The sequence below is a fragment of the Drosophila serrata genome, unplaced genomic scaffold, assembly GCF_035046125.1.
Source record: "Drosophila serrata isolate PLE 108 unplaced genomic scaffold, ASM3504612v1 contig_240, whole genome shotgun sequence".
NCBI classification, from domain to species: Eukaryota; Metazoa; Arthropoda; class Insecta; order Diptera; family Drosophilidae; genus Drosophila; species Drosophila serrata.
The window spans coordinates 4062791-4084869 of record NW_028257138.1 but is presented as its reverse complement, the minus strand read 5'-3'; the positions used below and the strand labels follow the sequence as shown (position 1 = coordinate 4084869).

Sequence of the window (22079 nt, the reverse complement as noted above, 5' to 3'; positions counted from 1 at the left end):
TTATTCATTTAAATTTTACAATTTTTTAGCTGTTGGACCGATACAAAAATATCACTCATACGTTAAGATGTCCCAATTATATTTATTTAGTTACAACTGTTAGATCGAAGTTCTAAGAGGTAATTTAGTTAAAATTTAACTGAAATAGTCACCAAACCAAATAACATTTTAGAAATTAATAAATTCCCTATTTAAAGTTATAAAGTTTTCAATTAATTTGTTGTTTTTAAATCTATTATGAAAGTGAAATCATATACGATGTATAAATAATAAGATCAATCACTCTGGTAACTACTCATTTTCAAGTTCAAGTTGATTACATTTGGACAATTTTTAAATAGAATTTTCCCTACTTGAACCTGAACCAGAACCATGTCCTTGCTCAATCGTCTGACTGGCTTCTTCATCCAGTTCCACTATAGATCCGCGGGTTCAGGGGTCACCCAAGTTGAAGGATGTCAACAGCCGTGCCAGCCGTGCCCCGAGGCCTTCGCAAAAAATGAAGACACTTTGCTGTGAAATAACTGTGAGTAATGGAGTACAATCCATACGATTTGCATTCGCATCGATTCCCCTTCTTTCCCCTCCCTCGATGTTTTCGTTATTGTTTTGAGGGTGTGCGTATGTGTGTGTTGTTTTGGCCTAAAAGGCGGCACAGAAAAAATAAGCATATATAGGGTTTTCCTGTCAAATTGCCGGTGGCAACCGCAGAAGATGACACTTACCCCAAGCAAAAAAAAAACAATAATAGCCGTTCTGAAAAGTTTAAGTGCTCAAACAGGCCAAGGATAAGGGACGGGCAAAGGGAAAGGGAAGGAAGGAGGAGTTTGTGGGGAGGAAGCCCCTCAGTAGTTGATATTTTTGGCCAAGACCAAGGCTATTTTTGGCCCATCCTTCGTTCTCCGCTCTCTCTCTCTTTCTCTGTACTCTGGGTAAGCGGTTTTCGACTTAAGTTGCATCAGCAGACCAAAGTCCATGCGGTGTGGGTGTGTGCCTCCACCAGGCCATGTCATCGAATCCATCCAGTCCATCCATCTATCCGTTTATCCGACCAAGTGCGTCACGCCCTTCTGGCCACGTTTGTGCAATCTCCTCACATGAGTGCCATGGCGTGGCCTGGCGCGTCGCTCAAAGCCAAATACAAATTGATAAACAAATTAGCGCGACTAATTACGCTGAGATTTTGTTGGGGGCGTTCCGGGAAATCGATTTCGCTGGAAAAATTTATTAAATGTGCAAAATGTGCGGATAATGAATATTACAATTCGCTTTTGTATTTATCTTTATGTATCCTTTTTTGATAAAGAAATTATGCAAGATGCTATCAATTCATTAACAAGTTTCTTTCTAATAATAAAATCTATTTAAAATTCATATTTTTGATTTAAATTTCAAGAACATAATTTATGAACTATATAAATAGTAATTTCCAGCTTAATTTCTGGAACGACCCAATTTCACCCGTCCGCCCGCATATGTATACTACATATCGGTTCCGGCATTCGTATCAGTAAGCAAATATTTGTAGCATACTTGTCGGCGACTGACAAGGCATTGAAATGTGCAATTGAGTCACGCGTTTGTTTTTATTGCTTTTTCTGTAGCTTTATTATAATTATTGCTGCTTTGCAATGCGGGCACTATCGGCACTTGGCCAGCCTTAATTAAACCCCACTGGACAGATATCAACCGGAATTGTTGTGATTGATTGACAGGTTTCAATTTCTTGCGATTCAGATGACGCCAGGCAACAGCAAACAACAAAACTGGCTAGTCCCGAATGGTTTTTTGCACAATTTGGTGAAATATTTCGGTTTCCGTTGGGGGAAACGTAAAATATTTGGCCAAACTTTGTAAAATTCGAAAAAGCGAAAAACGGGTGGAAAGGTCGAACCACACAGTTCCTCCTGCTGCTGACCTCCGATGGTATCCGATGCTCCTCCTATAAGCTAAGCTGGGGGTGGCGGCGGTGGTGGCTCGGCTTCGTCGCTGACCTCTACCTCCTCCTCGGGGAAATACTCCTCCTCGCCCTCCTCCGGCGCCTCCTCAAAGATTTCACCGGTGATGATCTCCTCGGCCAGCTGGTACAGCTCGCGAATGTCCTGAAACAGTAGATTTTTGTTTTATTTAAATCCTAAATATTAAAAGCAAATGAATGAAGTGATCCCCAGTTACCTTGGCATTTCTGAGCGCCACAATCTTTTCGTCCTCAAAGCGAAGTTGATCGTACTGCTGCTTGGAAATGAGGAGTCCCCTGTTGAACTCATCCTCCATCTCGGCCTCCAGCTCCTCGGCATACTGCTGCTTGGCCAGGGTCAAACTAATGGCATCCTCGCTGATGACCGTCTCCTCGGAGACATCGGTCACATCGTCCAGGTACTTGGGATGCATGGCATCGTCCTGGCACTCATCGTCCTCCAGCGATGGCTCCCGGAATACCTCCTGGCTGGCACGGTGGGCATCCTCGATTATTTCGGTAAGTTGCTGTGTGGTGACCGCCGTCTTCACATCCTTCAGCTTGTCCTCCAGCTGGTTGCGTATACGTAGCTCCGTTTCGCGGAATTTTTGTCTGAAAACAATGTATCATAAATATTAGCCTATGCTTAGGTTATTAATTGATTACTCCATCTCACCTGGCCCTCACTATATTCTGTATGTCCAGCGGATCCGAGGAGAAAGGCTGGGAGACTCGCATCGAACGCTCCTTCATCTTGGCCCGTTCCTGCTCGAGGAACTCCTTCAGGCTCTTTTCGCACTCGCGCCACTCTTCGTTTTCGATGCTGGAAAAGGAAATCGGGGGAAAAGGGCGGTTAAAGGAGTATTCGTTTCATTAGCTTCCATGTTGCGAAGCAAACTCGCTAAACATTCAACTCATGCATATTAATGGGCCCGTCCCCCGTTGGATAAAAAAAAGCTACGTTTAATAATGCGCCTTGGGAAGGCACAGGGTTTTCCCAGTTTCTATAATCTTTTTCCGATACTCTTTTTAGGTGAGGGGTAAATATTATTTACCAGAAATTCCTTAAACGAGAGACACCATTATCTTAACTAGAAATTTTGTTACAATGCACCAAAAGTACCTAAATGAATCTACAATATTTTTTGATTGCTTTATCAAAGGCCTATTACCCAGGTTATTTTTGGCAGACTTTATAGTGTAGCATAAATATTATCTACATATATGGGGTTCCATAATATATCCAATGTATTTATTTTTAGACTGCCATAGTTATTTAGATACAAAACCTGGCATTTTATATTAACTCTATAAATGGTGTTTAATCAGTCAAGTCATTCACAGAAAAACTTGATTTGTAATGTTAATAGTAATAAATATAAATATCTAGATTAATAAATATAAATATAAATATATATAAGTCTTTATATAAAACTCTAAATAAAAATTCCGTGAACAATCTATTTTCTATGCGATTTAACCCTGAAAAAGCAGTCACAAGGTTAGAAACCTCATACATATCCTTACAATTCAGAAGCTAATCTTTTTCCAAGAATTCATAGAGCATTCAAACTTGTTGGAGCTTCCCGGCCAAAACCTCCACATTTTTTCCCCCCTCTGAAGGTCGTTTAAGCCAGTGGGTTCATCTTTTTACAATGCATGCAACTTAGCCAGGCTTTTTTCTTCCTGGCCCCCAACTCACTTGGGGATAAAGAGCTTCCAAGAATCTGGCGCCGAGCGTCAACGCAAAATATAATGTATTGTTATTTTTGCTGTTTCGCGGGCTCTGTTCATTTTTAATTTTGCAGATATTAATCGGAGGAGGAGGTTAAACAGAGTTTTAAAGGGTAGTACAGAATATCTATATAACATTTCTGTATCGGTATTTAAAGTTATAATATATGTTATATAAAAACATAAATTTCTACCTTCTACATTTGGATGGATAAGACCAATATAATGGCCTTTAAAGTTCGAGACTCACCGCAATAGATCCATGCCTCGTTCCGCATCCTCGGTCCTGTACTGCTCCACGAGTAGTTTCTGCTGTCGTTGGCGTTCCTTTTTCTGGGCCAGAAGCTCCGCCTCTTTGGCGGCATGCTGAAGACGCTCCCGTTCCCATTTGACTCCCTGCAGCTTCAAACGTTCCGCATTCTTTTCGCGAGCGGTTTTTAACTGTGGAACACAGGAGGTGTAAGTCATCCAGAGTGGGTAACTCCTCCTCCTCTAGCTTACTTACTTTGGCGCGCTCCTTTTGGATCTCCATGTTGGCATCTTTGTTGACCATAAATATGGGATCGTCGGCCAGTTCGTCGGGTATTACATCTGACTTGCCTTCGATAATAAGCATACGCTCGCGTTCAACTTCTTTAAGCTATTTAAATTTTAAGGGGAAGTGTACATATATTTTTTTAAAGAATTATATATATAAGAAATCAAACAAAATAATTGCATAAAATAAGGAAAATTCACTGAAAATAATGCAGCTTATTAAACCCTGAGGCTTCTCATACCCCTCAGAGTTCTTTTTATTTTCCAAAAGCATGTGTATTTTCCCAATGATGATTTTCCCAAACACACTAAAAGTAAGTTAAGCAAATTAACTTTCTCACTATTGGTTTTTCCATCTATTAATATATTTTACGACATGACAAGCTGTTGCTTCTTGAAATAATAATGAGGCTTTAGGAAGAGTCCTGCGGTTAAATATAAAAGCAGAAATGCTGCGGATTGTGGTGGCACCTTTGTGGCTTAAATAAGTTCTTAGAAATTTGAAGAGTGTATCTGTGAGTGGGCGTTTGAGTTTCCAGTTGCCAATTTTCCAAGCCCATCAGCGCTTTTGACACCTTTCATCTGTTTCGGGCGCCGCATTGCGCAGACCTCGACGACGATGGAAATGCAATAAACGGAAGCGCCTCCTTATTTTCCATTATTTACTATTATTTTCATACGAAAAGTTGAGGCAACTGCAATTGCAGCTAGGGACATATCGGACAGACAGATCTCTAAGTATCCGTATCCGCAGTGAAGCACTTTGTACTTCACAGTTCGGAGTTCGGAGTTCATGTCTCGCATGTCTCGCAAACATAAAGGGCAACCTGCGCCCTGTTCTCCCTCTGTTTCTGGTCTAATTTTTATTACTTTGACGGCTTGGATTTGCCATTTTCATGTCGGGGCCTCATTGAATTCAATTGTTTGTGCCACGAGGCAGCAGGGAGATAGGCAAAAGAATAAGTAGGCGGTGTCGGTGTCATTGAAAAACTTTGAGACACTTTCGCTGCCATGAGGAAAAAGGGAAATCTTGAAAAGGGTATATGGCCAAAAGACACTAAATAAACAATGGAAAAGTGTAAGTAATATTGGGGATTATGGACTAGCAGAATTATTTTCTAATTAATTTGTTAAATTATTTAAGAGGGACTTGGATTCTAAATATGAATACAATAGTGGGAAATTAAGATGCGAATTTCTCTAATTTTCCTCTGAATCTGGAATACTACACAAAACATGTTAATGTTATAAATCTACAATATCTCTTTTTAATTATCAATACCCTGGGTATTTATTTTTAGGAATTTTATATCTATCTCCTGAAAACGTTGAATATTTAATAGTCTTAGAAAAATCAAGGTTTTGAAAAAATCCTCTATTGAAATTGGCATAATAATAAATTCTGTAACTTTATTCAAGTCTAGAATCCTCTATAAAAACAACACCTTAAGGTTTTTTCCCCCAGAAACCAAATATACAACCCTTTCAAGAGTTTCCTCCTACTCTCTCATTGTTATTCTACGTGACTCTCACCCTGGCGACAAAATTTGTTTAGGACTCCGGCGACTGGCTTCTCATATTTTTCCCCCGCTTAACTTTATGAAAATTGAATTACCAGGCAAAGGGACAAATTGGTCGCATTTGTGGCTTTCTGGGTGCCTAATTTGGTTGTCCATCCGCCGTCGAGATTGGTAGATAACTTACCTCCCTGGCCCGGATGCGGGACAGCAGCTGCTTGCGGTAATCCTCGTCGATCCTTTCGCGGAGCTCCTTCATGTAGGCGCGGTCCGTCAGCTTGACCACATTGGTGCCCATCAGGCGCTCCAAGCGGGCGCTAATGCGCGGCAAATTGAAACTGTTGGAGGGAGAAAAAAAGAGGAGAGAATTAGGGAAAATTCAGAGAAAACTCAAAGAAAATTCAAAGAAATTTCAAGAGGGGAGAGAAAATTGATAGCCAGGAGAAACAATAACAAATGGGAGACAAGACCATGTTAATGACCCCGAAAATGTGAGTCAATAATTTTCACGCTTAATTACGGACAGGCCACGGGACAACCCACTCCACTGGCTCCACACACTCACCCACAGGTGCGGGGTACACCACCTGCCAGGTGGTGGGGCTAATCCCACATCGGCGTCCAATCCAATCCGCTGAAGGCGTTTTAGCGCTTGTAACTGCGGGCAACGAATGAGGTCGGGCCGCATTCTGGCCGGTTACTATAGCGCTTTTCCTTCGCTTTTCCGTCGCTGCGTTTTGCCGCCGTCGCTGCCACAACGTTTTCGTATTTTTTTCTCCCCGTTGGTTGCCAAAGTTGCCCAAAAAAAAAAAACACCCGAAACCGACAACACAAGGACAAGAAGGAGTCGTTTTTGGCTTTGAATACGCCACACACATACCACCTTCGGCACAATGGGAAAGAATTAAGACTTGGTTTTCAATAAATATTATTGAGTTATTTATCGAGTTTAAAAAATAAAAATTATAAAACTTATAATTATATTATTAATTATATTTGATTTATAGAGTCGCAAATGATTTCTTCACTTTCTTTTAAGATTCTGACTGAAGGTGAAATACCATTTTTTAATCGATATTAAATATATATTTTTATATGCAAATTTTACGACAAATCAAAATTTAAATATTTCATAATTAAGCCAAAAATGCATTAATTTCAATTCGGAAAGCGGTCGTATATTCAGTTTTAGCAGGATAATTAAACTGCATACTCCATTTAAAATGTGAATTTTCGCAAATTTTCATGATGTCATTTTTTTCAGAAAATGTGAAATTTCTGAAAAAATTTTATTTTGGCCGAATATAGCTAGAAAGATTCGCCTATTGATGCTGATCAAGAATATATATAATTTGAAGGGTCGGAAATGACTCTTTCTCTTCGTTTCAAGCTTCTGACTGAAATGATAATACATTGCAGAAGGGTATTCAAATATTTAAATAAATTATTTACGCTAGTATGAAAATTTTAGGATGTAAGATACATAAGTTCAAAGTCAAGAAATTACTCTATAGTTGCCTTAAAAGTTTTATTTTATATGTTTCTGTTGATGTTTTTAACTTTAATAGATTTTGCCCCACTAAAACATTAATTTTCTGAAAGAATTGTGTAAATACCTCTTCAGCTAATTTTTTCTCTTTACTATTTAATTTTAATTATCATTCAAACAGTCTAATATATTTTGTTTTATTAATATAAAAGTTTCTCTAAAGCCCATCCACTGTCTCCTTAAACTTTGCAAATATGTGTATATATTTCTCGTGATATGCACATACAGCAAGAAATCACACACATATTTTACCCCTCACCTTTCTTTACCCCATTCCCCTAGAAAATTTAGCGTAATTTTAGACATGCAGAGTGAAAGGGTGGTGGTCTTAGCGAGGGAAGACTGCCTGCCTGGCTGCCTGTCTGTAGACTTGCCGACTTTCGCTAGGCTTTTTAGCAGCAACAGCGACTCACATGGCCCGAACCTTCATTCCGGCCATCTCTCTTACTTTTTGCGGTTCTTATATGGTAAATAGGTATTTTATTTCTACATGCCATAAAGCAACTTAATGCAGTCAGGTCATGAGAGCCCCGAGCTCTGTGCTGCTGCCTCAGGGCTCGGTGGTGTGTGCTCGGGGATTAGGACTAGTCCTAGTTAATGATTGTCGTTTAGTTGACAATTAGAGGGATAGCTTATAGTTTATAGTTTGTGATCCGGATTGTTTGCCTAAGTCAGGGTACATTTTTATTTTTTGGGTCAGAGCCAAGAACACTCAATCAAAAATCCATTACCATCTCACGTAACTCGGTTTATGAGTATATATATATATTTTTAACAGAGATATACGAGTTGTTACGGATACTTTGTTGTGTGGCTTTGATGTCTCGACGGCTACAACGACGAGGACGATCGTACACACAGAGAAAAGTAAAGGATTTTGGGAACTACTTGGTAAAAAAGTGCTCTAAGGGATGGTGACTTTAATATTATGGCATTTAGAAGGAATAAAGCTCGAAGATAAGGGTGTTTTGTGACTTTAAAAATGAAATATAGTGATATTAAATGTTGTATTTTGTTATAGTCTAATATTATTATATTGTTTGTAAATCAACAGCTGTAAATAGCAAGATTGTATCCCAAAAACTTCAACAATTGCTGTATAGATTCCCATTCGAATTATTTCCGAGTGCAACTCGCAATAGTTCAAAGTCGTCAAAGTTCAATTCAATCAATTTCCAATCCCCGTCGAGGTGAGAGGCAAGCAGAGATACATAGCATTGACATTGATAATGAAATTTTCAGGACATCAATGGGTGTTGTCGTCGTATCAATAACCTCGAACTCGCACACACACGCGGGGGTCGCATGCATAAATTATGGCCCAAAGAGGGAAGGGGGGTAAGCAATCTGTCATGTCGTTGTTGGCCTAGAAAGTCCCCCGATTTATGTGCCTCTCAATCGAAGGGAAAGAGGGGAAATTTATATGGCAGTTCCTGCTATGGTTCAACATCTCGGTTTTACTGCAACTTCCGCGAAACTTGCAACTCCCTGGAAATCGCATCCGTTGCGTTGCGTAGCGTAGGGTACATCAGGTGGGCCCTTGATTTACGGCTCTCCCACCTGTGGTATTTCTCTTTTTGCCTCCGCTCGACATTAACCCATTTGCCGGGTAGTGCGTGGGCTTAACCCACATCCGATTGCCATTTAGCCAGCTCAATAAGCCATTACAAATGGTTTTATTTGTGAGTTCTTTGCTTACTTTCATAGGTCTATGAAAATGGAGTTATATATGTTATATATTTTATGGAATCATTTGGTATATCTATGGTTTTTTCTTTTAAGTGGTTTCAAGAGTATTTCTTTTAGGTGAATCACAAAGTTTTCTAATAGATATAGATTATATTTTACTGAGAGAAAACTCTCCTCCCTTTTTGAATTCTGATTTTTCTTTCTCTGCCGTATAATGTGTCAGAAAGTAAGAGTCCCATTGATTACATTTATGACTTAATTAGCGGCTCTGGAGCATGAACCATATTAGCTTACAGCCTTGCCTGCTTTGCCTTGTCATCGCTAATTGAAGGCGAACTATGAAGCAGGATTCGAGGACGACAAGGGGACATGGGGCTCCTGCAAGTGTGCATCGCTAATTAATGCCTGGGACGTGCATAAATTTCCCGAAGAGTTGACATTTATGCCCTTTGCTTTCGCCATTCCGGCCATTAAAATTGATAATTGCAACACGTAGCACGATAGAGTCATCAATTTTGTAAGGGAATGAGAGTGCAATAAAGGAAAAGCTATATAGAAATGTGATTCGCATCTCTGGATGATTATTTTTATGCAAAAAACAAGAGGAAGACTAATATTATTCATGTACATTAAGGTTTTGTATAGCAATATTTATATTACCAATCAAATATATAATATTTTGAAATATAAAAGCTTTGTATAATGATTTTATGATGAAAATTAAGACAAACAATTTCTTAAGATATAAGATAAACATTTTACGATATGCCAAACCCTTTTATCACCCTTTTTGGCACTTATTTGTTTTGTTCCCCCCAATTGTCCATACCTTTCCTCCGGCTCCAGATTGCACTGGACAAAATCAATGAGAAAGTCCTCCTCAACGGAGAGCTCCATCAAGGGCAATGGCTTCTTGGAGCGTCGCCTCTTCAACTTGCCGGCCATGTCAACTGGCCAGGGACAGCGACAGTGGCAGGTGTTAGGACAGGTGTTGGCCTTAGTTCCTCATTTTCGCACCGGGAACGATGGAAGTATTCCGCGGAACTTTCACCCGAACTCGACAAAGGCGACCGGCGAATGTGGCGCCCTTTTCACGGGATTCAATGTGATTCCCAGGGTTTTCCTTGGGTTTTTCTTGGGGCCCCTTCCCCCTCCGCCTTCTGTTGTTTTGTTGTTGACTTACACACATGTGTGTGCGGCGTCGAGTGGCACGTGGGAGGAGTGGCACGCCCAAGCCCAGCCCCGAAAACTTTCACCCTCGCTCCCTAATGCACGAGTATATCGTGTTCCTATTCCGAATCGGATTCCGAGTACGAGGACGAGTCCGATCCCCAGTTCCCCCTCTCGGAGCCGGGGCTCGGCTCGCATGTTAAAGCGTTTAATGCTGGGCGTAATGACACGACACCAATGTCAATATTGTGACAAAGTGCACGGCGTGTAGTGTGTCAACAAGTTCCCAACACAGGCAATGCGAGTCCTGCCACAGGGATTCGTGGTGGCTTCCTACATAGTCTGAAGGAATGCGGTTCAATTCAGTATTTTGTAAAGATATCCTGGTAAAAGAGAAAACCCTTAAGATTTGATAGCGTACAATACAAACGTAAAAGGTCTTTACAAAAAATTACTGCATTCAGAAAAGCCAACTTTGGAAGAGTTGAGACCCTTTTAGCTCATTACTAGTTATTTGCAACAGATCCCCCTGATTTACATAAGTCTCGGATGCTTATGATTCTCAAGAATAAATATACATTTTAAACACTTTCAGGGTATTTTAATTTCAGTATGCAACGCAGTGAAGGAGTCGTTTCCGACCTTATAAATCATATATATTCTTGTTTAGCATCAAAATGCATATCTTTCCAGCTATATCCGGCCGAAAAAAATTGTTTTTCAATAATTTCCCATTTTTTGAAAAAAAGGAAAGGGGTTAAAATTTAAAAAAATCTGCCGAAAACTCACATTTTAAATGGAGTATGAAGTTTTATTAACCTGCTAAAAATGAACATACGAACGCTTTCCGAATTGAAATTATTGCATTTTTGACTAAGATATGAGTTTCTTAATCTTTGATGTGACGAAAATTTTTTCTATAAAAGTATACAGAAAATTCGTTTTAAAGAATGCGAACAGATTTATTTAAAATTTCTCTTAGGGAATAATTAATTCGTATGCGAAATCAAACAAAGGCGCCCTTTTAAGTAGTTGTGCTCTTGGAAAAGGTGACAAATGGAGTCCAGATGCCCGTTTCCGTTTAACCATTTCACTTACTGGCTTTTTCCTTTTTGGCCCTTGTTTATGGCCAACAACTGTCGGTGTTTATTTCATCGTTAGATCTCGTTTTTCCTCTGTCTCTGCTAGAGGTCTCTGCTTGAGCACGAAACCCACGAACTGACTGAAAGTTTTCCCCGCGAGGAGACCGAGGAAAGGGCGAACTATTCGGCTAGAGAAGGGTCCTGGCGGGGGAGAATGAAAATGGAGTTGCGGGAGCGTAGTCTCACATTACCGTGAAACCAGATAACAATTCTGCTTTATGGCCGCCTTTCATGCCAACGAGACATACAATAATTTCCCATAATCGACTCGAAGCGCGGAAATTGAGCAAACACTTTGTATCGGCTGTCGGAGTTGGCTTAGTCTTGGGGGCTTAGGGGGCTCTATGGCTTTGAGGCTTCGATAGCTTCGTGCTTCGATTCCTTGGTGGCCAAATTTTGACTTTGACATTCCACAAATATTGGCACTTTCACTATGTATTTGCTATGGGAGATGCCATTATTTGTAGGTCAATTCTAGTCTTGTATTTCAATTATTCCATGGATTTCGTACGAAAAAGTATATAAATTTATACAATATATCTTATTGGTTTGAAAATATTTGTTCTTTCTATGAATTTGTTTTAACCTGGTCAACATGGCGTATATGTGATTTCTTCCTAAAGTATTTAAAAAAATTTCTCTTTTCAAAACATTTCTTTGTTTGAGATTGTAATAATAATTCTTACTTACTAAAGCTAGTTAAATATATCTAATTTTTCCATGAATTAATTTTAACCCTGGGCGACATGGCGTATACGTGATTTTTCCCTAGAGTATTTGAATCAATTTCTCTTGGAATTTCTACTACAAAAATTTTGGTTGAAAAAGCCAACACACTGTGGAGGCGAAATGCAAACTCGTCATCGACATTCTGTCATGCAACGACTTCATTTCCGTTTCCGCCTCCACGCTCCACGACGACCTGAGCCGCCAACTTTAATTGCCATGACTTCCGGCACCGCGAAAGCTTTGCCAACTTCATCGACAGAAAACTCGAGCAATCGGAGTTGAGTTTTGAGTTCTTCGATTCCATTTTACACAAAACGAAAGCATTTCCGCGTCATCTTTGGTTTGTTTTAGTAGTTTTGTGCGTCATCTTAGACAGTCTCCTGGGTGGCTGCTTCCACCTCCGGATAGAGTGTCACAACGCCCTAGATTTGCAGCTCCCACTCTTATTTCAACCGTACTTCCTCCCACTTTTCATTGCATTGTCTTGTCGCTTGCAATTTGTGGGTGTTTAACATTTCCTTGGGTGGGATTATGCAGCGTTGGCTTAGAGGGTAAAGCCACAGATATAAATCGTAATATATAAATTCAAGAAAATATATATTAAACATAAAAAATATTTAACGTTTTAAATTAAATGTTGGAAGCCAAGAACAAAATCCGGAAATGAAAAAATCCTAAGAGTTGAGCGAACAAAAAATAATTAAAATAATATTTGCTGAGGGGGTTTAGTCTTTGCTAACATTTTCACACAGGTTTCTGTACCCGCTAAGCTTGTTGGAAAACTTTTTTGCGAGGCTACACTTAAAAAAAAAACTGTTTAAAAAGGTTTGTAATAATTTTAAAAATTATAGAACATTTTAGAAAAATGTTGTAATATATTTTGTTGACTTTTCTATTGTAATTTTAACCTTAAAATATAGATATTAGCAATTATACTAGGTGTAAATTTTCTATTTGTCCCCTAATTCAATAATTAATTTAATTATTCCAACTGTTATGAACATTTGATATAATCTTACTTGCACTTGACCAAATCCTGCAGATCCTCCGGCGACAGGGCGTACTCGGGATCCAACTGGGGACCAGTTCGCTTTCTGGTTCTGCTGCGATGCCTCCTGCGAAGTCCGGAGGAACCACTCCTGCCCAGGGCCACATTATCGCTGCTCTGAAAACTACTCCTAATGGCAGCATCCTGGGCAATTAATGGAGCCGTCGATGAACGCTCCTCGGTATACTTGGTGACTCCTGTGACAGATGCTCCTCCTCCTGCTCCGGCCACGGCGCCGCCCGTCAGCTCCTCGGCCTTGGCCTTCTCTGCGAAACTATCCCTTCGCCAGGATGGAGTCAAGGTCCTGATCACATTGTGCGTATCGGCATATCCCTCGTAGTTGTACTTCTTGCGAAGACTCAGCCCGGAGAGGTACTCCAGCGTCTGCCAGACGTTCATCTTGTTCGAACTGTACGAGGGCTCCTCGTCGACTGCCCAGCAACCGGCGTTGCGTGCTATCCGCTGGGCCAGGAGCATCGTCACCGTGGCGCACCGCTTGCCCGGCGGCGGTGGGGCCCATTCCCGGGAATCGGAGAGAGCAACAGCTCGTCCCACGCCCGCCACCACGCCGATGCCCGCGGAGGCATCAGACTTCACGGCTGTGAGTGACATATGCGGAGCGCGCGCGAGCCGTTTGTTTAGGGCCAAAAATTGAAATGTAATTAAGTTTCCGACTTGGATTCCGTTGTGAAGAAACTTCGTCCTCATCCTGGGACGAACGGATAGCATGTGTCTGAATTCTGGGTGGGATCTCGGAGGCCTGTCCGTGTCCGTGTCCGTGTCCGTTGCGTGGCAGCCACGCGCTCGTACTCGCTGTTTATTGTATCCATTTTGCGCCATTAAAAATAATATCATTCTGATTGAGTGACGCGCCGCTTAAGTACTTTCCTTCTTCGTTGTCCTCGCACTGACACCGTTTTCCGCTTACCCGCTTTTCCGCGATTTCCCTTTTCATTCACTTTTTTTTTTATTGAACACGCAAAGTGTCGGCATTGCATTGGGTAGTGTGTACCATATACTATATATTTTATAGTATCGCCCTTTCATTACCCGCTCGCTTGGTTTTGTTTTCGGTTCATTTGCCTGGCACCTCGCATCATTGTGTGGATACGCAGGCCTTTCGACAAAGGAAGGGTTTTGGGGATGAGAAAATGGTTTATGGGGTTGCTTATAGGGTTCCCTTCTAGGGGTAGCGAGAGGTTGGTTTAATTAATTTAAAATGGGAGAATATCATAGTAAATATGATAGGAGAGGGTTTTATTTTGGTGTTTAAAAAGTATTAAAGCATTTTGATTTGAACATCGAAAAATATTGCATTTCACTTAGAGGGAGGTGGGCTTAATTAATTCAAAATGAGAGGAAGATTATAGTAAACATGATAGGAGAGGAAGCATTATTGGAAAATACTATAATTCTTATTGGTGTTTATAAAGTATTGATTTGATATTGCTTGTTTTGATTGATTTATCGAAAAAATTGGCATTAAAATTAGAAATATTTAGAAATATTTCCGATAAATAAAATTTCCTTGACTTTTTCCGACTAATATTATTCCGATATATCAATCAGAATATACATAGACTTATCGCAACTATAAATTATACATCAATACATATGTATATTAGTTTTCATATTATATTGGTATCGATGTACCTTATGGATCTTTATAAAAATTTACCTAATGAATGATAAATGCTCCCTGCACCAAAAATTAGAAGTAAATAAATAAAAAATAATTCAAATTAAGGTAAAGAATCAGCTACCAGAAGTACATCTCTATATCCAAGTTTTCTAACTACTTCAGAAATCACTACAAAACTAGTCCGAAATTAGGTGAAAACGTTCATTTCCTTGGTTTTCCCATTCCTCTCAAGTCTCTTAAGGATCTTAACCTTGACGAAGACTGAAAAAAGAACTTGACTTCAGTCAGACGTGCGACCCAGTGAGAAAACCCAAACCAATTTCCCGTCTCCATCACTCCTGTTCCCCAATTACTTGGGAAAGTTTCGCAGACAGCTGACTGGCTGCACTGGCGGGGGATTCCCCTCCATTTTCGCGGGTGTTCATTTGCATTCGAGAAGTTGAGCCATCTATCAAAGGCTTCGTTAGCATCGCGTGACTGAACGTGGCCCGGAAATTAGCACCGAACTCTGAAACCATCGCGGATATCTGGACAGGATTTGGGGGTCTCTGCATATATAATATATGCATTTTCTGTATATTTTCTTAAACGAAGATGTGTGATGCAATTAAAGGGGATTATTTCCCTTGCGCGAATTTAATTACCTTGGAAATATTTGTGGGTGCGGCTACAGGGCAATACGTTATGAGTTGACTTGACAATTTGATGGATGCAATAAAATATTATGGCTGCGACCGCGACTGTGCCAAAGAATCTTAATTGAATCGGCAGAGACAGGCAGCAACAGTGTCGGAGAGCCACCAGATTGCACAGAAAGAACCAATATTGGTTAGAAAATATGCCACAAATAAATAGGACTTCGAGTAGGGAAGGTAACATATTCTCTACATGGATACTGTATCGATATCTGATGCGAAAGTTGAGGTAGTAATTTATACTTGAACATTGTAATAAATCTGGTTGGTTTCTCCCTGTGTACCCATAAACCGCACGAAAAACACTTGATGGCAATGGGAGCTGGCACACGTGTGCGAGTCCCCATCCACCATCCACTATAAAGGTGGCTTTGGAATCCATTCAATGGTATCTACTCACGCAACGACAACATCGGGATCCTCCCACCACTTCTTGTTGGATGGCTGCAGTAGGAGGCTCACCTGGCGCCAATGGTTCTTGTGCACCACCTATATTTATAATATATTTGTTTTTATTTTGTTTATTATCAAAAGGGGGATGCCTGCACTTACCTTGTATTTCTTGGGATCATAGGCATTTTGATCCTTTTCCGAAAATATCAGACGGGCCATAATACTGGCAAAATCGGGACTCAATGTTGTCCAAAACCCAATCTCACCACCATAAGGGTATTCCGTATAAAATATAGTTAGCTGAGGGCTTAGTCAGATGATGGGAGATCTTTGTTGTGTAGACTGACTGAAGATTTTGCTTTGACAATTCTCACAGAGATGACTGTTGAAAAAAATGTATCATGTTTGTAAATTTCAATTTTGATTTGTTTTTATTTGGTTATTTAATCAAAAGTGTATTAAATCATATTATATTTTATTATGTAACTTTTAAGCATCGCTCATGTTAGGTTGTGGCTCTATTTAATTTGTGGGATAAGTGGTATCATAAATAATTTTAATGCCTCTTGGCTAGAAAGCGAAAGTGGCTTTATTTAAATGGAATAAGTCTAGATAATTGTAATTAAAACAAAGCTTATCTTAAAGCCAGTTAGTTATGAGTACTTGCTTAGGGTATTTATTACTTAAAATTTGTGAAGCAACTGATTCTTAGTAAATACTTTTTAATTTAAAATCGAGCAACCATTAATATTATTATTCATTGTTGAGAAGAATCACAAGTATAGTATCAATCAATAAAAGTAAATTAAAGACATAATATATTGAATATCAAAACATGCATTTCCCTAATAATGATTTTGCTATTTTATGTCAATTTATTTTTTATAATAATACGATTCTGATCTGGACCATATTTCTGCACACAAACGTTGGCCGTTGGTTGCAATATTGCGATATGCAAATCAAAAAATGCCATCGATAACCAAGCCATGGTCGATTGGCGACCTTAAATGGATCAATCTTGCCAAGAAGTGGCGGCACTCGCATTAATTTCAGGGCAAAGACTCACCGAAGTGAATTTAATTACGTTTTCTCAGCTGATGAAATTTTAATGGACAGCCCGTGGTGCTGGATATGTTCTCTAGATCTTTGGCTCTCTGGTGGCTTGTAATTTGCCTATCGATTATTACGTTATATTCTATACTATTGTATATGAATTATAGAAGTCATGGCTACGATTGTTGGCCAACTGAATGGTTTGGCCGAATCAAATGCCGACCCTGTCTGTCTTGTTTCTCGCCTTGTCAACCGGCGTGGCTAATTGTCGCGCACTTGAATAGTTGTCAATGGTCTATAGTCTACAGATATAGATAGATATCGGTGGTGCGGGGAAGGTCAAGGGGCTGGGGACATGGCTATTACGTAGCCTCTGTTCTGTGGGCCAGTTTCCGCATTTGTGCAGCAAACATACGAGCCACACACATGGCTGATCACCGGCAACTGGCCTTATATGCTAAATGGAATTATGGATCTCGGAAGCCGACCTGGATCGAATCGGATCGGAGCTATAAAAACCCAGCTTCCATGGGCAGATGTCAGTTAGTTACGTTTCAAGCGTCGCTGAGATCACAGAAGCCAACATGAAGGTGAGTTACCAAAGGGACATTGGACCCATAAATAGCTTCATCGGAACAGCCAGAAAATATAAGGAAAATATACTGAAGAAGAAGGAAAACAGAAGCCCTTTGAAGTCGTTATAACTTAGCCAAAAATACATGAATTTTCATTTGGCTGTCAAAGCTGTCCCATGTATTAGGCTAATATTTCTGCAAACTTCATCAATTATCAATGTTTGACAATTTTAACGATGTAACCCCTTATAAAAAATTAAAATTCCTGAAATATCAAAATTTAATAAAATTACGTATACGCCCCTACTTACCAAGTCATGGTGGAGTCAAGTATACGACACGTGAAACAGCCTAAAGCTCTAAAAAAGTGGAAATATCTTTAATTAAAAAGACACATAAAACCAATGTTATTATATATATTAAAAAAAATAAATTATTATATTTATCATTCTATTTCATTCACAGTTCGCCGTCGTCGTAGTCCTGTTCGCTTTCGCCTGGGGCGTCAACAGTTCGGTGGTTCCCCTGCTCACCTCCGTCCATGGCGGAGCTGTGGTGGTTGGAGCACCCGCCGTCGCCGGTTCGGTGGCCATCCAGGCCTCCGCCGTGCCCGCTGCTGTGCCCGTGGCCCTGTCCCCTGCCGGTCCCGTCCTCATCCAGTCTGCTCCTGCGGTGATTGCTGCTCCAGCTCCCGCTGTGGTGGCTGCACATGCTCCTGCCGTGGTCGCTGTGGCTGCTCCCGAGGCTAGCTATGTGGCCAAGACCCGCGGTGCCGTCCACGTGGCTCCTCTGCCCGGACACGTTCAGTCCGCCGCCTCTGTCAACCTGGAGCCAGCACCAGGCACCTGGTAAAGACCTGGAAGCACCAATGGAATACCGATCTTGACCGCCACACCACTCGCAAGCACGACTCGTTAAGAAGTCAAGTCATGGCCACCATATTCTTTGGATTTTTCCCTCCTGAGTTGGTGAGATCCTGATCTAGGGATCTCCATTGTTCAGCAATCTAAGTCAATCCTATCCAGTCTATATATTTCCGCTGTATACTCTCTGGTCTTTATATTTATCCGCCACCCCCCTCTGTTGTCATCTGGAAATTTGTTTCTTTTTGAATAAAAACAAAAATGTTATTAAAACAAAATATGAAAAAGTTGTCGATATTTATTTTAGGGAAAGGGAAGTTAAATTAAATATATTTAAGCTCTTTGTGTTTCTTAAATAAGGGTACATAGCAGTTAAATATAAAACAATAATTTTATTAAATGTTTTTCCGTAGAATCTTTACTTCAATAAATACCTAATGGAATCTAATAATAACCAATAATTTGAACAATTAAAAGCATGTTCTACCAATGCACCAGAAACCTGTTTCGTTTTCTCGTAAGTTGGCTAATTCTCTAGCAATTAAAATACATATAAAACCACAACAGATCGGCACACCCTTTGATTCCAAATATAGGTATTAGGTATTGGTAATTAAAGGTAGGTATTAGGTATTGGTAATTAAAGGTTTGTAAATACCCTTTTAACCCCTTGGTAGAGGAGAAGCCCAGCACTCCCTCCTCATCGAGATCTGGTTAGAAAAGAGAGAGAGCCTGGCAAACAATCTCGATCGATGGCCGATTAAGCGATGCCAAAGTAATTAATCAATTCCGGGGCTGGGGCCCAGGCAGGGGCGTTGACAAAGCCTTTCCAGAAACCGAGAGATCTCTTGCGGCAGCTGGACAACTTTGTTGCCAGCTCGGAAACTGGTCCCAGGTCGCAGAAATCTGAAATCGAGAGTGCCTCGAATGCCGCTATCTGGAGCAGGGGCGGTTCGCCTTGATCGCCGCACACTCGCACTTGCAAGTGCTATAAATATAGAAAAAGATGTGTGTGTGGCGAAAAACTAGATCTCTATGCAGGTAAGGCCGCTATGAAGTTAAGTAATGAGCCCCTCCCCCCGCCCTCGTCCCCCAAGCAAAGAATTGCAGCTCAGATCCGCCTTAACGCCCACTGGACGCCTTTGACTGCCGTTAGACGCAGCTGGATCCCGTCTCCTCTCCTCTCTTCTCTCCTCTCCAGAGAATTTATAAATATTACTAAAAATAAGGTAAGTATAGGGGAGCACGGTGAGTAAACATAATAAAATGTACCTAAAAAACGATTGATATATAACTGAGTTCAATTTCTTAAGCAAAGACACAGAGAAGCTGTCAATTATATATTCTATTTCTTTAATGCTACATGTACATTGTTATAAAGAACAAATTTAAGTTTAAATACCTTGTATATTGTTATTAGTTATAGATCGAATAGGAAACCGATCAAAGCTTCTAGGGTCGGAAATGACTCCATCACTTTCCTTTAAGCTTCCGACTGGAGGTAAAATACAATTTTATAATCGATTTCAACTATATTTTTATATGAACATTTTACGACAAAGCGAAAAGTAACTAACTCATAACTAAGCCAAAAACCCCTTAATTTCAATTCGGAAAGCGCTCGTATGTTCATTTTTAGCAGGTTCATAAAAGTGCATACTCAATTCAAACTGTGAATTTTTGGCCAATTTTTGCAAAGCTTAATGATGTAACTATATTTTATAATACCATATTTTATCAATTTTTACGCCAATTTTTTCTAAAAATCAATTTTTAAAAAATTCATAACAATGCCAAAAATGCATTAATTTTAAATCGGAAAGCTGTCCCGAGCTAGTTTTTTTCCCGTTAACAAATCTGCATACTCAAAGAAAAATGTTTGTAAATGGAAACGACTGAAATTATAATCCCATTCTTTGAGTAGGTATTTATTATATTTTTATGCCAATTTTTCCTAAAAACCAAACTGAAAAAAACTCATAACTAAGCCAAAAATGCATTAATTTAAATTCGGAAACCTTTCCTATGCTAGTTTTTAGTAGATTAATAAATCTGCATACTCAATTTAAAATTTTAGAATATTGAATTTTTTGCCAATTTTTGGCAATTTTAATGATGTAACCCCTTATCATTTTTTGCAAAAATGGAAATATTTTTAAAAATTTCGATTTCTTCAAGACATGCCTAGATCGACTCATCTGTTGATGCTGATCAAGAATATATATGATTTATAGGGTCGGAAATGACTCCTTCGCTATCTTTTAAGCTTCCGACTGAAGGTGCAATACCATATTTTATCAATTTTAACGCAAATTTTTCCTAAAAATCAAATTTTAAAAAATTCATAACAATGCCAAAAATGCGTTAATTTTAAATCGGAAAGCTGTCCCGAGCTAGTTTTTATCCCGTTAACAAATCTGCATACTCAAAGAAAAATGTTTGTAAATGGAAACGACTGAAATTATAATCCCATTCTTTGAGTAGGTATTTATTATATTTTTATGCCAATTTTTCCTAAAAACCAAATTGAAAAAAACTCATAACTAAGCCAAAAATGCGTTAATTTTAAATCGGAAAGCTGTCCCGAGCTAGTTTTTATCCCGTTAACAAATCTGCATACTCAAAGAAAAATGTTTGTAAATGGAAATGACTGAAATTATAATCCATTTCTTTGAGTAGGTATTTATTATATTTTTATGCCAATTTTTCCTAAAAACCAAACTGAAAAAAACTCATAACTAAGCCAAAAATGCATTAATTTAAATTCGGAAACCTTTCCTATGCTAGTTTTTAGTAGATTAATAAATCTGCATACTCAATTTAAAATTTTAGAAAATTGAATTTTTTGCCAATTTTTGGCAATTTTAATGATGTAACCCCTTATCATTTTTTGCAAAAATGGAATTATTTTTAAAAATTTTGATTTCTTCAAGACATGCCTAGATCGACTCATCTGTTGATGCTGATCAAGAATATATATGATTTATAGGGTCGGAAATGACTCCTTCGCTATCTTTTAAGCTTCCGACTGAAGGTGCAATACCATATTTTATCAATTTTTACGCCAATTTTTCCTAAAAAAAAAAAAACAAATTTTAAAAAATTCATAACAATGCCAAAAATTCGTTAATTTTAAATCGGAAAGCTGTCCCGAGCTAGTTTTTATCCCGTTAACAAATCTGCATATTCAAAGAAAAATGTTTTTAAATGGAAACGACTGAAATTATAATCCCATTCTTTGAGTAGGTATTTATTATATTTTTATGACAATTTTTCCTAAAAACCAAGTTGAAAAAAACTCATAACTAAGCCAAAAATGCGTTAATTTTAAATCGGAAAGCTGTCCCGAGCTAGTTTTTATCCCGTTAACAAATCTGCATACTCAAAGAAAAATGTTTGTAAATGGAAATGACTGAAATTATAATCCCATTCTTTGAGTAGGTATTAATTATATTTTTATGCGAATTTTTCCTAAAAACCAAATTGAAAAAAACTCATAACTAAGCCAAAAATGCGTTAATTTTAAATCGGAAAGCTGTCCCGAGCTAGTTTTTATCCCGTTAACAAATCTGCATACTCAAAGAAAAATGTTTGTAAATGGAAATGACTGAAATTATAATCCCATTCTTTGAGTAGGTATTAATTATATTTTTATGCGAATTTTTCCTAAAAACCAAATTGAAAAAAACTCATAACTAAGCCAAAAATGCGTTAATTTTAAATCGGAAAGCTGTCCCGAGCTAGTTTTTATCCCGTTAACAAATCTGCATACTCAAAGAAAAA

General features: G+C 39.1%; 3 protein-coding genes across 3 annotated transcripts; 1 reads left to right on the top strand and 2 right to left on the bottom strand.

Annotated features, from left to right (window-relative positions):
- Positions 1–1243: 1243 nt before the first annotated feature.
- LOC110176905 (uncharacterized) lies at positions 1244–16186 on the bottom strand. The gene is made up of 8 exons (XM_020943393.2): positions 15962–16186; positions 15810–15898; positions 5933–6083; positions 4197–4331; positions 3942–4132; positions 2634–2780; positions 2176–2569; positions 1244–2102 (listed from the first exon to the last, which is right to left on the bottom strand). The coding sequence occupies exons 1-8, from the start codon at positions 16019–16021 to the stop codon at positions 1950–1952; spliced, it is 1320 nt and encodes a 439-aa protein (XP_020799052.1). The 5' UTR covers positions 16022–16186; the 3' UTR covers positions 1244–1949.
- LOC147643987 (uncharacterized) lies at positions 13040–14097 on the bottom strand. The gene has a single exon (XM_086830643.1). It carries the CDS (start codon positions 13925–13927, stop codon positions 13040–13042), a length of 888 nt encoding a protein of 295 aa, XP_086686769.1. The 5' UTR covers positions 13928–14097.
- A 1213-nt stretch (positions 16187–17399) lies between the features above and the next one.
- On the top strand, positions 17400–18574 carry LOC110176976 (adult cuticle protein 1). The gene is made up of 2 exons (XM_020943483.2): positions 17400–17448; positions 17899–18574. The coding sequence occupies exons 1-2, from the start codon at positions 17443–17445 to the stop codon at positions 18283–18285; spliced, it is 393 nt and encodes a 130-aa protein (XP_020799142.2). The 5' UTR covers positions 17400–17442; the 3' UTR covers positions 18286–18574.
- The last annotated feature ends 3505 nt before the right edge of the window (positions 18575–22079 follow it).

Bases quoted from the DNA above. Each gene is read 5' to 3' on its own strand.
- LOC147643987 (XM_086830643.1), bottom strand. From the start codon at position 13,927: ATGATATTATTTTTAATGGCGCAAAATGGATACAATAAACAGCGAGTA.
- LOC110176905 (XM_020943393.2), bottom strand. From the start codon at position 16,021: ATGGCCCGTCTGATATTTTCGGAAAAGGATCAAAATGCCTATGATCCC. The intron at 4,133-4,196 runs GTAAGTAAGCTA...TGTGTTCCACAG, and splicing joins TCCAAAAGGAGCGCGCCAAA to TTAAAAACCGCTCGCGAAAA. The intron at 2,103-2,175 runs GTAACTGGGGAT...CTACTGTTTCAG, and splicing joins TGGCGCTCAGAAATGCCAAG to GACATTCGCGAGCTGTACCA.